Source organism: Macrotis lagotis, chromosome X (genome assembly GCF_037893015.1).
Source record: "Macrotis lagotis isolate mMagLag1 chromosome X, bilby.v1.9.chrom.fasta, whole genome shotgun sequence".
NCBI classification, from domain to species: Eukaryota; Metazoa; Chordata; class Mammalia; order Peramelemorphia; family Peramelidae; genus Macrotis; species Macrotis lagotis.
The window spans coordinates 11270676-11284719 of record NC_133666.1 but is presented as its reverse complement, the minus strand read 5'-3'; the positions used below and the strand labels follow the sequence as shown (position 1 = coordinate 11284719).

General features: G+C 44.6%; 1 protein-coding gene across 3 annotated transcripts in view; it reads left to right on the top strand.

The window, feature by feature from the left end:
• Window positions 1-14044, top strand: part of FRMPD3 (FERM and PDZ domain containing 3) — a 111651-nt gene that overhangs the window by 79208 nt on the left and 18399 nt on the right. For all 3 annotated transcript variants that reach the window (XM_074201801.1, XM_074201803.1, XM_074201802.1), the window contains exons 7-11: window positions 1310-1446; window positions 4134-4260; window positions 4840-4929; window positions 6084-6263; window positions 9469-9613. In XM_074201801.1, coding sequence (XP_074057902.1) covers window positions 1310-1446; window positions 4134-4260; window positions 4840-4929; window positions 6084-6263; window positions 9469-9613 — 679 coding nt within the window. The remainder of the gene's footprint in view (window positions 1-1309; window positions 1447-4133; window positions 4261-4839; window positions 4930-6083; window positions 6264-9468; window positions 9614-14044) is intronic.

Genomic DNA, 14044 nt, shown 5'->3' with positions numbered 1-14044 from the left:
GCCATGGCATCACCTTCCCTGATATCAAGGACAAAAACCATCAGTCAAGGTTAGTCCTTTGATGCCTCCTTGACCCTTTATCACTTTAACAAAAGGCAGGAACCAACCTGGTCAACAGGTCATTCAACAAATATTTGCTTCAGGGCTACTCCAGCTCTGGTAGGATACGAGGACAAAAATAACACAGGTTCCCCCTTTCTTATGTTCCATGGGAAGACGAAAGCTTAGCTGCATGTAGGTCTCCAACTAGTGGTGCTTCATGCTGACACTGGCCTTCTTCACATGTACTGTTGCGGGCTCCCCTTTAGATTGGGGAAGAAGGACTGGCCCTGCCTCCCTCTCACTATTCTACACAGCCCAGGCTCTGGGTTCTAGTTCTTTGGAAAGGGTTTCTTTTCCCTCCCAAGATGTCCAGACTTAGGAGTAGGACTGGGTGCTTGGGGAGTTAGCCTGGCTCCCAGGGAAATAGGGATGTTGATGGCAGGTGGCAGGACGGTGAGGGAGAAGACTTCTCTTCTCCCCTGCTAAGAAAGCTGGCCCTCAAGGGAGAGCAGTAAGAGTAGTAAGTTGGACAAGGTGTCCTTAGTGTGAGTTTTAAGGCTCCAAGTTTAGTGTCCCCTATGGTCTTTTTCCATTGATCCTGGATGTTCAGTGACCCTGGTTAGAAGGGTGAGTCCCTGCAATAAGAGAGGCCACCACTAGCCTCTTCTCTGAGCAATGGATTCTGAAGTAGGAGTGGATACAATGGTATATTTATAGTTATAAGAACTAGCTCCTCCAGGCATGGGAAGCAAGGAGGTTTTAGAGAGGAAAGGAGTTTCCAGGCTGCCTTGGTGATAAGCTCAGAGAGGCCCACAGCCATGGGAATCATCGCTGAGCAAGTTTCCAAAAGTTTCCGATCTAGCTGCCCAGATAAGGGCACCTTCTGCTGGGAGATGCATGGGCAAGAATGGGAGGGAAGGAGGAGAATAGGCTTTCCAGAATGATGGATAAAAGGAAACTTTTATGAGAGCCCAAGAAAAAGCGACAGTGGCCTTGACTGTTCTGTAACAATTTAGCATAACAATAGATTATCTTCATTTCTAAAACATTGAAAACAACTTGATGCCTTACCTTCAACGCTGGACAAGCAGCCTTTGCACTCCATGGGATGGGAAGGAAAGGCAGTTTAAGCCAATTTTAGGAATAGGTTTGAATTGTTTCCACTGGAGGTGGAAGGGCCGGGGGCTTGGGGTAAGGGTGGGTTGCATCAGGATTGGACCTAGCTAGGCAAGAATGTGACTTAAAGCCTTCTTTACCTCTCTCCCAGAGTCGAAATGATGTCATCCGAGAACGTTTTGGAATGGACCCCAAGCCCGAGATGCTTTTAGGTCTTGCTGCACTCCATATTTACATCACTGTCTCTACTGCACGTCCTAGCCAGAAGTTCTCCCTCAAGAATGTGGAGTGAGTGTCCAGAGAAGTAGGCAGGGAGTTGGGGTGGTAGATGTGGGGTATTATATAAGATCCAGCAAGAATTGGGGAAACAGCCCCCCAAGAGAGTAGAGCTTTGGGCAAGGGGGACTCTGAGAGTAGCTAACTCAACTTGGGTAGATTTTCCTTTACATTACTTTCATCTCTTAATATTTCCTCTCACCACCATCATCACCCCCACCCCACCCCCACCCCCACCTATTTATCTTGTAGCAAAGGATTCAGCCCAAACACTTGAGACAATCTATGCAATATCCCACAATCCTTCACTTGTCTAAGAAGAGAGGGAGATGTCTTTTTCTCAACTCCTTTGCCAGGCCAAGGTTTTTGGACAGAATAATTAAACAGAGTTTAGTTGCTACTGATTTGCCGTTATTTTTCTACATTATTTTACTTCTCCCTGGTCCTGTTTACTCTGTCTCTTTCTCTTAGCTCCCTATTACTTCATTTTTCCTGTGGGCACGGTAATATTCCGTTCAGCTACCATAGTTGCCCCTTTCCCTGCTTTGTGGTGCTGGGGCAACCAGACTCCATCTCTGGGGCAGCATTCCCACCGCATGGATGAGCTGGGAGTCATCAACTACAATCCTTTTGGTGACATGGAGGACTGCCAGGCCTTACCATTTGCCATTTAGCCTGCTGATGCATCCCTAAAGGGACCCATAGACCTTGCCACCTGCCCTGTTGCTATATTAGGACTTCCAGACCTTTCCATTCACCCTGAAGTTGAACTTTGATATTTGCAGTCTCCTCCAATTAGATTGTGAGCTCCTCGAGAGCAGAGTAACCTGGGTTTTCTATCTGTATCTCTAGAGCTTAATCTAGTACCAGCACATAAGTGTTTAATAAATACTTTTTCACTCATTCATTCATTTGTTCATTCATTCCTTCATTCATTGAATTCATGTACTACAATTTGTTGTGCCATCCCTAGTAGGTATCATTTGTATGAAATGGTGGGTGGTATTGCACTCCCTCCCCTGCTGTGATAGATGTCCCCACAAGTGTCACACCATTTGTTTGGGTTGAGGACAAAAGGTGTGTGTGCTGGTTGGAAAGAGTGCAGGTGGAATGCTAGAGGCCACTCCCTTCTTGGGGCTCCCTTGCAATCAGCAGTTATTTATTGCCCCCTCCCCTACCCCTACGTCTTAAGCATTGGGGAAGATATAAAGATTGCCCTTCAAGAGCTTCCAATTTATTTTTTTTTAGGTTTTTTGCAAGGCAATGGGTTTGCCAGGCTGGATTTGAACTCAGATCCTCCTGACTCCAGGGCTGGTGCTCTATCCACTGTGCCACCTAGCCGCCCCAAGAGCTTCCAATTTCTGCAAACTCGAGGTAGCATAATTGGGAGAGAAGCTTCCAGAGCTTGAGGAGAACTCTATCCATTCTTGACTTACAGGAAGTAAACAATCGCTGTGTAAGAAGCACTGGCTTGGAAGTCAGAGGATCTGGGTTCAAATCCTATCTCTAACATGTATAACATATCACCTCACCTCTCTGGGCCTCAGTTTCTCCCTTTATAAAATGAGGGAGTTGGTTTACCTAACATCTATGACCATGAGACTTTGAACAAATCACTTCATAGCTTCATGAAAGTTTCTTCACTTATAAAATGTATAATCATGAAGTACAGATTAGTGGGTGACCTGCTTGGGAATCAAGTCCCAGCTGTGACACACTGACTGTGACTCTGGACAACTAAGTGAAGCTCATCAGCCCACGTAACTCCCAAAGGTTGTAAGTTCCAGGTCAAGTTTTGATCACCAATTGGTAAGAGGAGTTTCCTCACACCCAGTGAAATCATAGGTCCAAATCCAAACAACAAAACAAATCCTTACTCACCTCCCACAAGGAATTATTGTCAGTGTCATGGCTGAAAGATGACCATGTTATGTAAACCACAGAATACTCTACCCACAGAAGGGCTGGTTATCGTTACTATTAAATGATAAATACCCAGTCGATAAGTGGTACAGACACTAAATGCTCTGGGTCAGAAGGAGGATAATGTAGGGGGCAGGGGTGATGGCAAAGGCTCCACTCCTGATCTCATCTGCAGCCCAGCCCTGGGGAGTTCTGCAGTGCCTTACAACAAGCCTTCCTGAATACTAATCTCCCTCTTCGCCATCTGACTTGTCTTTTCCATCTTTCTTACATCTCTCTCACCTCTGTGCTTTTACTTGTGTGACCTTGGTCAAGTGCTTCTCCTCACTGGTTCTCAGTTGCCTCCTCTGTAAAATGAGGTGATTGCACCAGATAACCTCTGAGGTTCCTACCAGCTCTATAGGCAATGATCTTGCATATGATTTTGGGTCAATTACTTCCCTCAATGAGCCTCAGTTTTCCCATTTCTAAAACGAGGAGATTGGACTAGGTATGTGTAACTTTTCCTACAAGTCTTGTCACTTTCTAGGATGTTGGTTTTCGCAACTGTAAAATGCAGAGGGATGGACAAGATAGTATTTGAGCTTTAGAGCCTTTTAGCTTTAGAGCTAGGACCTTCTATCCCCCCTCAACCCCTACCTGGCTTCTCTCACTCCTCTCTCTCTCTCTCTCTCTCTCTCTCTCTCGCTCTCGCTCTCGCTCTCGCTCTCGCTCTCGCTCTCGCTCTCTCTCTCTCCTTTGTATGTCTCATTGTTTTCCTCCCTTTCTGCTTTCAGGAAGGAGTGGGGCCTGGAACCCTTTCTTCCTCCCTCCCTCCTACAGAGCATCAAAGAGAAAAACCTTCGGAAATCACTCTCCCAGCAACTGAAGGCACATCAAGCCCATCCCCCCAGTGGCACCAAGGTACCCAGCATAGGCTGGCCACCAAGTGTTCTACTTAGGCACCACTGGCCTCTGGGCTTCCAGGTGTGTCTTTGGACGTGGATTCAGGGATGGCACATTCCTGAGTGCATTTCCTTCAGGAGACACATTCATTTGGCACAGTCATTCCAAGAGGTCAGGACTCGGAAACAAAGGAAGGACCCATTTCTTCAGTAGTCTTGAAAGAAAAGCCCCCTAGGGCCTGAGCAACTTTGGGAAAGTGACTAGTCCTACCTCAGATATATGGGCAGTGGGGGAGAAGATGGGTCTGGAAAGTGAATGAGTATGTCTGTTGGATAGTAATGACCCAAGGAGAGGGCGGACCTAAATGGGATACTATAGACCAAAGGATATCTGGAGAGTACTGGGCACTGGAAGATGGAGGAAAAGAAACAGAGAGGTAGGAGAGCAAGGGGTATCAGAGGGGCCAAAAGACATGGCCGACTTCACTCTCTGACTTAAAGCCTCATGCCCCACTTGGGCAAGGGTTTACTTTGCCCATCCCATATCAACCTCCTTTCTTCCAAGAACCCAGAAATCATGCTTCTTGTTATTCTATAGGGTTCCCAGATGCAGGCAAAGCTTCAGTACCTTAGGATTCTGAATGAACTTCCCACCTTCACAGGCGTCCTGTTCAACACTGTGGGCCTGGTGAGTGGGGAGGTGGGGGTCGTGGTGGGGGAGGGCAGGGGACAAGGTGCCTACCTTAGAACAGCTTAGGTCACCAGATGACATGTCAGAAAAGCTTTCCCCTCCCTTCTTCCTGGGTATATTTATCTAAGTCCAGCAAGCCTGGGATGGCCCCCTAAGAATGGGACCCAGCTTAGTTCACACATGCCACATTTGATCTCATCTTGCACACTGGGCTCAGTTGCTTGCCATATTCTCAGGGTATGCTGGTTGGAGATCATTTAACAAGATATTAGCAGGAAGCATAGAGCTTGGTAGGCCCAGGATGCTTTCGGCAACTCTTAGCTCCGTGACAGTAACCTCCCCCAAGGGGCTGGACCTATGCATTGCCTAAGCAGGCAGCCACCAGACTGCTGTGATCTGATCCCTTACCCAAAAGTTCCCCATACCATACCAAGTCACCCTAAGTTCTCTTTCATTTAAGACATCCAGAATCCCTTTAGAGAAGCAAATTGATCTGAGGGGCTGGGGTTGGGGGGATGGAGCACATTAAGCCATGATCAGTCATTACTTTCTCAGAAACAAGTTTATCAGATTAGTTCCTGGCAGGGCTCTGAGGGAATGGGACTCAGGATGGGACAGGTAAGTTTGAATGGGGGGAAGTTCAATGGGGGATAATGCATGGGAGGACATGGGAGGACATAAGCGTTTTGTAATGGGCCAAAGACAACAGGAGGGGCGCTGGGTGGGTGGGGTGTCAAAGCAGAACTGGGAAGACTTGAAGACAGACTTTGCCCCCTTTGCTATTTGGGTCAGGGCCAGGTTCCACTGGGAATCACCACAGGCTTAAAGGAATATGACCTCTGGGGCCATACCTCTGGGACCAAGGAAAGGAAAGGGCCAAGGAGACATCCAAGACCTGACTGGTCCCGGGATGGGCCTGAGAATTATTAGCTAGACCACCCTGTGGTGGGATGGTCAAAGCAACTCTCCCTCCCAGTTACCCTCCCAGCCTGGTACCAAGAACCATCAGACTCACCCCACCTCCCCCTTCTCCAGCAGAGCTGCCCCATACCCCCCCTCTTCATGTCTCCTTCCTCTTCATGTCTCCCCACCTCCTCTACCCTGTGCTGTGAATTATTTGAATGCATGTTCCTGGGGTCACCACCCAGCAGGACGAGAAACATTCTGCCACAACCCTCCTGGTTGGGCCCCGGCATGGCATCAGTCACGTGATCGACCTCAAGACCAATCTCACCACTGTGCTGTCAGAGTTCAGCAAAATCAGCAAGATCCAGCTGTTCCAGGAGAACCAAGGTGTAGCCCGGGTAGAGACCAGCATCTTAGATGCTAAGGTGAGCATTTGTAGCTTATACTCCCTTCCATCTATGCTGGGGAGAGACTGGAGTCTTGAGGCAGAACAAGCAGTACATCCATGTCTTTGACATTTCATCCCTGGGTTCTGATGGTGTTCACAGAAACAGATGTAGAAGGATGGTGTCGTACTTCCCTCCCCTGCACAACAGATGTCCCCACAAGTGTCACACTATATGCAAAAACAAGAAGCGTGTGTACCTGTTGGCAAGATTATGTAGGTGGAATGACTAGGTGGCCCATCTACAGAGGCCTCTCCCTTCATGGGGCTCCCCTGCAATCAGCAGTTATTTATTGCTCTCCTCCCTCACCCCTATGTCTTAGGCACTGAGGATACAAAGATTGCCCTCCAAGAGCTTCCAGTTTGAGCAAACTCTATGTAGAATAATTCGGAGAGAAATTTCCAGAGCTTGAGGGGAACTCTATCCATCGTTGCCTCACCATTGACTCACAGGAGGTAGACAGACGCTATGTAAGAAGCACTGACTTGGGAGTCGGAGGATCTGGGTGTAGACAGGCCTTTACCTGCTTTATTATTGGGTCATTCAACAAGTGCCTACTGTGTTCCAAGTTTTGTGCACAAAGGGCTTCAGAGACAAGTATGAAAACATTCGCACCCTCAAGGAGCTTATGTACTATTGGGAGGAAACGACATAGACATAGAACATTAACAATGAAATGGATCGAAAATAATTTTCAAGGAGTTTTCCGCAGGAGGTGAGCTTTGTAGGAAGCTGGAGTCTCCATTGGGCAAGGGTGCGTATTCCAGGCATGAGGGATAGCTTATACAAGGCCCTGAGGTGGGAAATGGAATGTTCAATATGATGACCAACATTCTAATATAGTTTTGCTAACACTTATTATATGTGAGACCTATGTACAATTAGTTTACCAAAGGTAGGCAGGAGTGGAAGGACTACAAATGTCAAATGAGAGGTTGTATTTGATCCTGGGGCCAAGAGGGATCCCCAGCAGCTTTCTGAATAGCAGAATGACCTAGTCAGAGCCAAGCTTCAGAAATATCCCTTTGGGGGCTGGGTGAAGGGTGGAGTGGGGAAGTAAACCTCTTAAGAGACCATTCTAATAATAGTCTAGGTGAGAGATGATGAGGTCCTGAACTAAGATGCCAGCAGTGTTAGTGGAGAGAAGGGAATGAATGTAAGAAATATCATACAGATATGAGAATCCTGCCAAATAGTGCTTATAACATGCCTGGCACATTAGGGGCACTATCTAAATGCTAGAGGCAGTTAGGTAGCACAGTGGTCCTGGATTCAGGAAGACCTGAATTCAAATCTATACTTAGACAGCTATGTGACCTTGGGCAAGTCACTTCACCTTTGTCTCAGTTTCCTCATCTGTGAAATTGGAATAATAGTAGTACTTTACTTCCCAGAGTTGTCATGAGGATCAAATGAAATAATAGTTACAAAGAGCCATATATATAAATACATATATATATATAGTAAGTTATATAAATGTTAGTTATTATCATCATTGTCATCATTATGCCTTCCCTAAAGAAATGTCATTTGATTTGTCAGAGCAGAACACAACCTTAAAGTTTTTAATAAAAGAGAAAAAAGCTATCTCCTATGTCTAGATAACATCTTACAAGATTTCTTGATAGATACCTCAGCTACTCTGTGTGTGTGACTTTAGCCAAGTCACTTGCCTGGAAGTGAGGGTTTGACCTAGATTGACCTAGACAGCCTCTGAGCTCTCTTCGAGTTCAGAAGTTAGGATCTTTGATTCCCTTGCAGCCATAGAAAGAACTTGTTCAGCGACTTGCTGGCACAAAGTAGGCATTTAGTAGATGCCAGTTGACTAATTGAGGCATAGAAACAGAGAGACAGATCTGCTGTCCCCAAAAGTCATAAAGAAGGATAATCACCACTAGAAAGATTCTCCATAGATGCACTCTCAATGTTCTCAAAATGTTCTCTAACCCCCCAAACTCTTGCAACACTAGATCGTCTTCTACAAAGTTACCCAAGGTATAGATCTGACCATGTGACTGTCCTCAGAAACCTTTAATAACTCCCTATTTCCCTAAGATGAAATACCAAATCAGTTTGTATTTAAAGCCCTTTCCAACCTCACTCCTCATTTCATTAGAATCCTCTTATTTACTCTTTGTTCCACTTAAGCCTGCTTACCAACCCTTCCCTATAGACGATCCACCTCCCCTCTTCTGCCTCTTAGAATTCCTGACTTCCTCCAAAGCACAGTTCATACACCACCTTTGAGATGAGACCTTCCATGCCCCCCCAATAAGTCAGTCAGTTGAAATCACTTTGTTTATAGTTTCAAGCTTACTTCCTTTTGCATGTATTCAATACGTTCAGGAGAGGGTCAGCTCCTCCAAGACAAGCGCTACTTCATCTTTGCACATAGTAGGCACTTAATCTATGTTTGTTCAATGAGATTAAATAGTATTCATACTATCTAGTTGAGAATCAAAAAATGGCATGTTGTCTCAAGAAGAGAATCACCAGGGGCTGAAACGGATATCATAGCAAGCCTTTACTATTCACTACCCTCCTGAAATGTTTTACATAAATTATATTCTAAATTGGTGTTTCCCTTAAGCTGTCTGTGTAACTATTTGATAAGGAGATTGAGTGGCCTCTTTTGGCCTTCTCTTTGGAATGATTGCTTGACACTGATTAAATTTGCATAGAAAATGGTAATAATTGGAATCAGTGTTTTTCTTTTTCCATTTCCCATTTTTTTCAGCATCAATGCAATCGCTTATTCTGACCAACCCAAACGGCAATTCAGACACACTCGGTGACAAGTGTAGTTGACTTGTACTCAGAAGTGGCCTGAAAGATAGCCAAAGAATAGGAAAAGAAATGGGCCGGATACAAATATGGGCAAAAAGACAACCAATAAGGGCAGCTAGGTGGCACAGTGGCTAGAGCGCCAGCCCTGGAGCTAAGGGGACCCGAGTGCAAATCCAGCCTCAGACATTTGATACTTATTAGCTGTGTGACCTTACCCCACAAAGAACAAAAACAACAACAAAATGAAGCTACAGATTTGGGCTTTGGGCACGTCATTTGAGCTCTCTGGTTTCCACATCTGTAAAATGGGTATGCTAACACTTGCACACTATGCTTCTACACACCCAGAATCTCCTTATCTTGGAAATAACTTAATCATGTGCTATCTTCTTCCCAGCCTCTGGTACTACTGATGGAATGGCCCGAAGCCACGAACTTTGCCTGCCTGATTGCGGGGTACTGCCGCCTCCTGTTGGATTCCAGGAAAATGATGTTCTCCAAGACTCCCAGCCAGCCTCCTCCACCTGCAATGAACAAGGCAGGTAGGGCTCAGCCTCCATTTTGAGTGCCATGGTGTGGGTCCAATGGCCTGGGGGGCTATGGCTGCCTCAGTGTCTTATGTTGACTTCCTTTGGTTTCCCATGTCTTAATGATGACTGCAGCAGTTTTTTTGACATAGCTGGTGTCTTTGTTGAATGAAATAGGGCCTCAGGTCCCTTTGCTGACATTCTCTAGGGCATCTTGGCCATGGTCATCTCTGTGATATCTGTTTGGGAGTCTTTGTATAGTATAAAAGATTTATGCTGAAGTAGAAAGAGGACTGAACTAGGAATCAGTTTCCTCATCTATAAAATGAGTTACTTACATGACCCACCTTGTGATTTCATTGTGAAGAAAAGAACTTTGCAAATTGTAATGTGTTACAGAAATTATAATTACCATGCAAATTCTGGGGTGGGAGGGGGGAGACAATTTCTGGGGACACCACCTTCTAGAGAAACACATCAAAAGGAGGTACAGTGGCAAAGCGGCCAGGTGTTTAACCTGCCCATGAATGAGTTTGCTTCTTTGCAGGTGAATCTCCTCTAAACTGGCCGTCATATCCGTTGAGCCTTGGCCATGCGCACAACAGTCCCGTACAGAACTTAAGGTAGAAAGACATGGTCCTGCCCAAGAAAGGGCGTCTAACATTAACAACAATATCAAAGCAACAAACATGCCCATCATCCTAACAATTCTACCTGAGATAACATTGTTCAAGGCAAAGTCCACAGACTTAATCTGTGCTTTCAAAGAACCTAACAATTGAAGCCAAACATTTAGATGAGCGATTAATATTGGTGAACTTGATTTGGGTTTTTTGGATTTGATTCAGGCATATAACAGGGTCCCAAACCAGGAATTCACACAGTTTGGGCCTATGGAAAGATAGGCGCACCTATACACTGTTGATGGAACTGTGATTTGGTCCAATCCTTTTGGAAAAGAATACGGAATCCTACATACAATGTCACTAAACTGTTGATAACTTTTGATCCAGCGTTGCCACTATTGGCATATATCCCCCCAAAATAAAAAAATAGAAAGAAAGATTTATATATCAACATATTCTAAGCAGAACTTTTCAGGTTAATAAATTTCATGCCCATCATTGAGGAACTAAATGACTGAACAAAATGTGGTATATGAATATAATGGAATATGATTATGTAGTAAGAAATGCAGAGGAAGCTGCAGAGCCAGAAAGCCCTGGTTCAAAATCCCACTATGACTATGTGACCCTGGGTAAGTTACTTAACCCTCAGTGCCTCCGAATAAATAGCAGCGCTAATGCCCCAGGAGTTCCCTATAACACAGATCTAGATACGAACAAGAAATGATGAATGAGATTTTGGTGAACCATGGTAAGAATTATATGAACTGATACAGAGTAAAGTGAGAAGAGAAATAATATCTAATAATATACAACTACAATAGATGTACAGAATGGTAACGAGAAGCTATACTCTGAGCAACTATAATAACCCATCTTGATCCCAGAGCATGGAGAATGAACCACTCCTTGTTCTCCCCAGAAAGCTGGGGGATTTCAGAGCCATCTTTGTATTGTCAAAAGCAGTATCAGATATTCATTGAGTTGTTCTTGCTGAAGATTTTTTCTTTGTTTCAAAAGAGGATTCAGTTCCAGGGAAGAATTGAGAGATGGGGATGAGGACCAGGACAAGATTCAGAACTGACTGTGATAGTAAAACAAAACATCAGTAAAAATAAGATAATCTTTCAAAAATGCAACAAAATAAAAAAATAAAAAATAAAAAAATGCAACGAAATACACCTCTGAGTAACTCATACCACCGGATACCTTCTGCATAAGCCATTGAAAAGTGATGGGCACCCAACCCCCAAATTCTTTAGGATCTGCCTTCAAGTCAGTATAATCATCCTGTTGGGCTGCCAAAGCCGTCTTCTCTTGATCTTCCTCTGCCATGGAGGTGCCCACTGTGGTGTCCCAGTGCTAAAAATCAGTGGCTACCTAAGGAGCGGTCCACAGCATCTTGGCCTCCTGGTATTTGTATTGATCCATTTTGCTTCTCTTGTTCAAAGCCCAATAATCTATTTACATCCAGATATTTCTAGTCTTTTCCTTTTGGGGAAGGCACATGGACCAGGGAACCTTGATGATACTGTTGACTGACAGTTAAAGTGGTTCCTTATGTCTCCTGAGGGTTCTCTAGCAAAAGCTGAATATCTTCTAAGTGGATTCTCTGTGTTGTTTCATTGCTCTAATCCATGTCTCACCCATGCAGTGAGAATTCTCCTGTCCTTAGACTGGGTTGTTCTCAAACTAAGTAGAGAATAACTAACATCCAATCTCTTTGGCTCTTCCCTCATGGTGGCAGGTGTGGTGCTTCTTTGCCACTCTCCGTATCAAGGCTGTGGTGTGCCCCTTCTTCCCTAATATCCACATGTTTCTTAGGAGATAGCAAGTTCTTATTGATAAAAGCCAAATGTGGTTTGGAGTGGTCACTTGTTGGCACAGTAATCTTGAGGGAGGAAGACGCAAGGTCAATATCTGCTGAAGACACTAGCTATGTGACCTTATCCTCTCTCAACCTCAGTTCCCATCTATAAAATAGGGTTGTTATGAGAATTCAATGAGAAATTCCATGAGAAAATGTCATGTAAACCTTAAAGCTATTATACAGTTTTTATAAAATGTGTGGCCCTCACTCTACCGAGGTCTTAGGTCCTGGACAGGCTATGAAAATATACTTTTAAAATGATTAGATGGAGCAGCTAGGTGTGGATAGAACATCAGCTCTGCTGAACCCGAGTCCAAATCCAGCGCAATTGTCTTGCAAAAAAATAAAAAATAAATAAAAATAAAAATTACTAGGCTTTGATTGTCACCTGTGATACACTACCCACCAGTTCAGGACTTTCAATAGCTATCACTTCCATTTAAGTTCCCATGTTGTTGGCCAGGGTTGACTTAAGTTCTGTAGTCAAGTAGGCCATTGCTGCTTTCAAGGATGACAGTTTCTAATAAACTTATGCCTTATTGTGCTCCTGTGTGTGCTCAGCAGATGCTAGACAGAAATCCATCCAGTCCACATTCATAGTCATTCACCAAGCATCTATTCAAGACCTATCAAGCAGCAAACCTTGTGCTAAGTTCAATATGGTTCTGCTTCTCTGGGGGCCCTCTGCTGATGCTTGTCTCACCCCTATCTTTGCCCCTCTGAGAGAATCAGCTCTGCCCACTGTTTCACTCCTCAGCAGCTCCTGAATTGGAATCTGACTTACCCAGAGTAGTCATTATCTTCATCATGATATCCCATAGATCTCACTCAAATGAAGAGACCTAGTTAGTTAGTCTTTCACTTTGCCTCTTTGGCCCTTTCTTAGTCACTTGAGAATAATTTTTTCTGGTCTTCTGAGTTCCTCAAAGAAATTTGCTGTTAGCAATTCATCATGTCCAACCCTGAGAGAGAGAGAAAGAGAGAGAGAAGAGAGAGAGAGATTCCTGTAGATCCAGTAAAATCTGGCTGTATGAATCCAAGCACTTTATTTACCAGTTCAGTGTCCCAGGCCTGGATTCAAGATACTCTACATGAGAATTCCCCCCATTTGTATCCAGCTGTTAACAAATCACCATCATATCAAAGAAACAGTTTAATCAATCATGAAAAACACAGTAATATTGAGAACCATAAAAAGATATTCTAATTCATGGTCATCATTTCAACCTCAAAACTGCCTTCCACACTTTTGTTCCTCCCCCTATCAAAATGGAGTCCAGTGCTTCTTTTTATTCCCATACACTCTGCCTGCTGTGTGACTTTTTCCCTATTCTCCATGTCTTTCCCTCACCTCCCTCAAGGGGAAAATTCAGCACTCACTCACAGTGTGGTTCAGGCAGTTAACATCAGGTTTGGGGCGGGGTGGGGGGGTGTTGATCTCTCTGCATTCCTCTGTGGACCACTTCGAGTTTGGAATCAAAGGCATCAAAGACTACAAGATCATCCACTGCATCCTGGGCCATTGCTGGCCATCCTGACTTTTGTCCTGCCACTGAACTTCAGTAACTCTAGAAGAGAGAACAAAGCTAATGACCATGCAATTCTGCCTCAGTTAAATCCAATTCACGCCAAAGTCAAGACATCACCCTGTGACGTTATCGGTCCTCTCTGAAAACTTCCAGGAAGGACCAAGGACTAACATTCCCCAGACAGCAAATGATGGTACCTTTGGCTACTTTGTATGCTATCCTCATGGTCTGCCTTGTTATCTCTGGTTTAGCAGGATAGGAATTATCTCCAACCCCCACCTAAGACCATCCTTTCCCAGGCTACTTCAGCATTTCCAATGTATGGAAGAGTTTCCTACCCACAGTGGAATGCCCAGCAGAGCAACCTGGCCATGGAAGCTGTTGTCTCTTTCTCTTTCCTTGTGTCTCCTCAAGGTTCTTT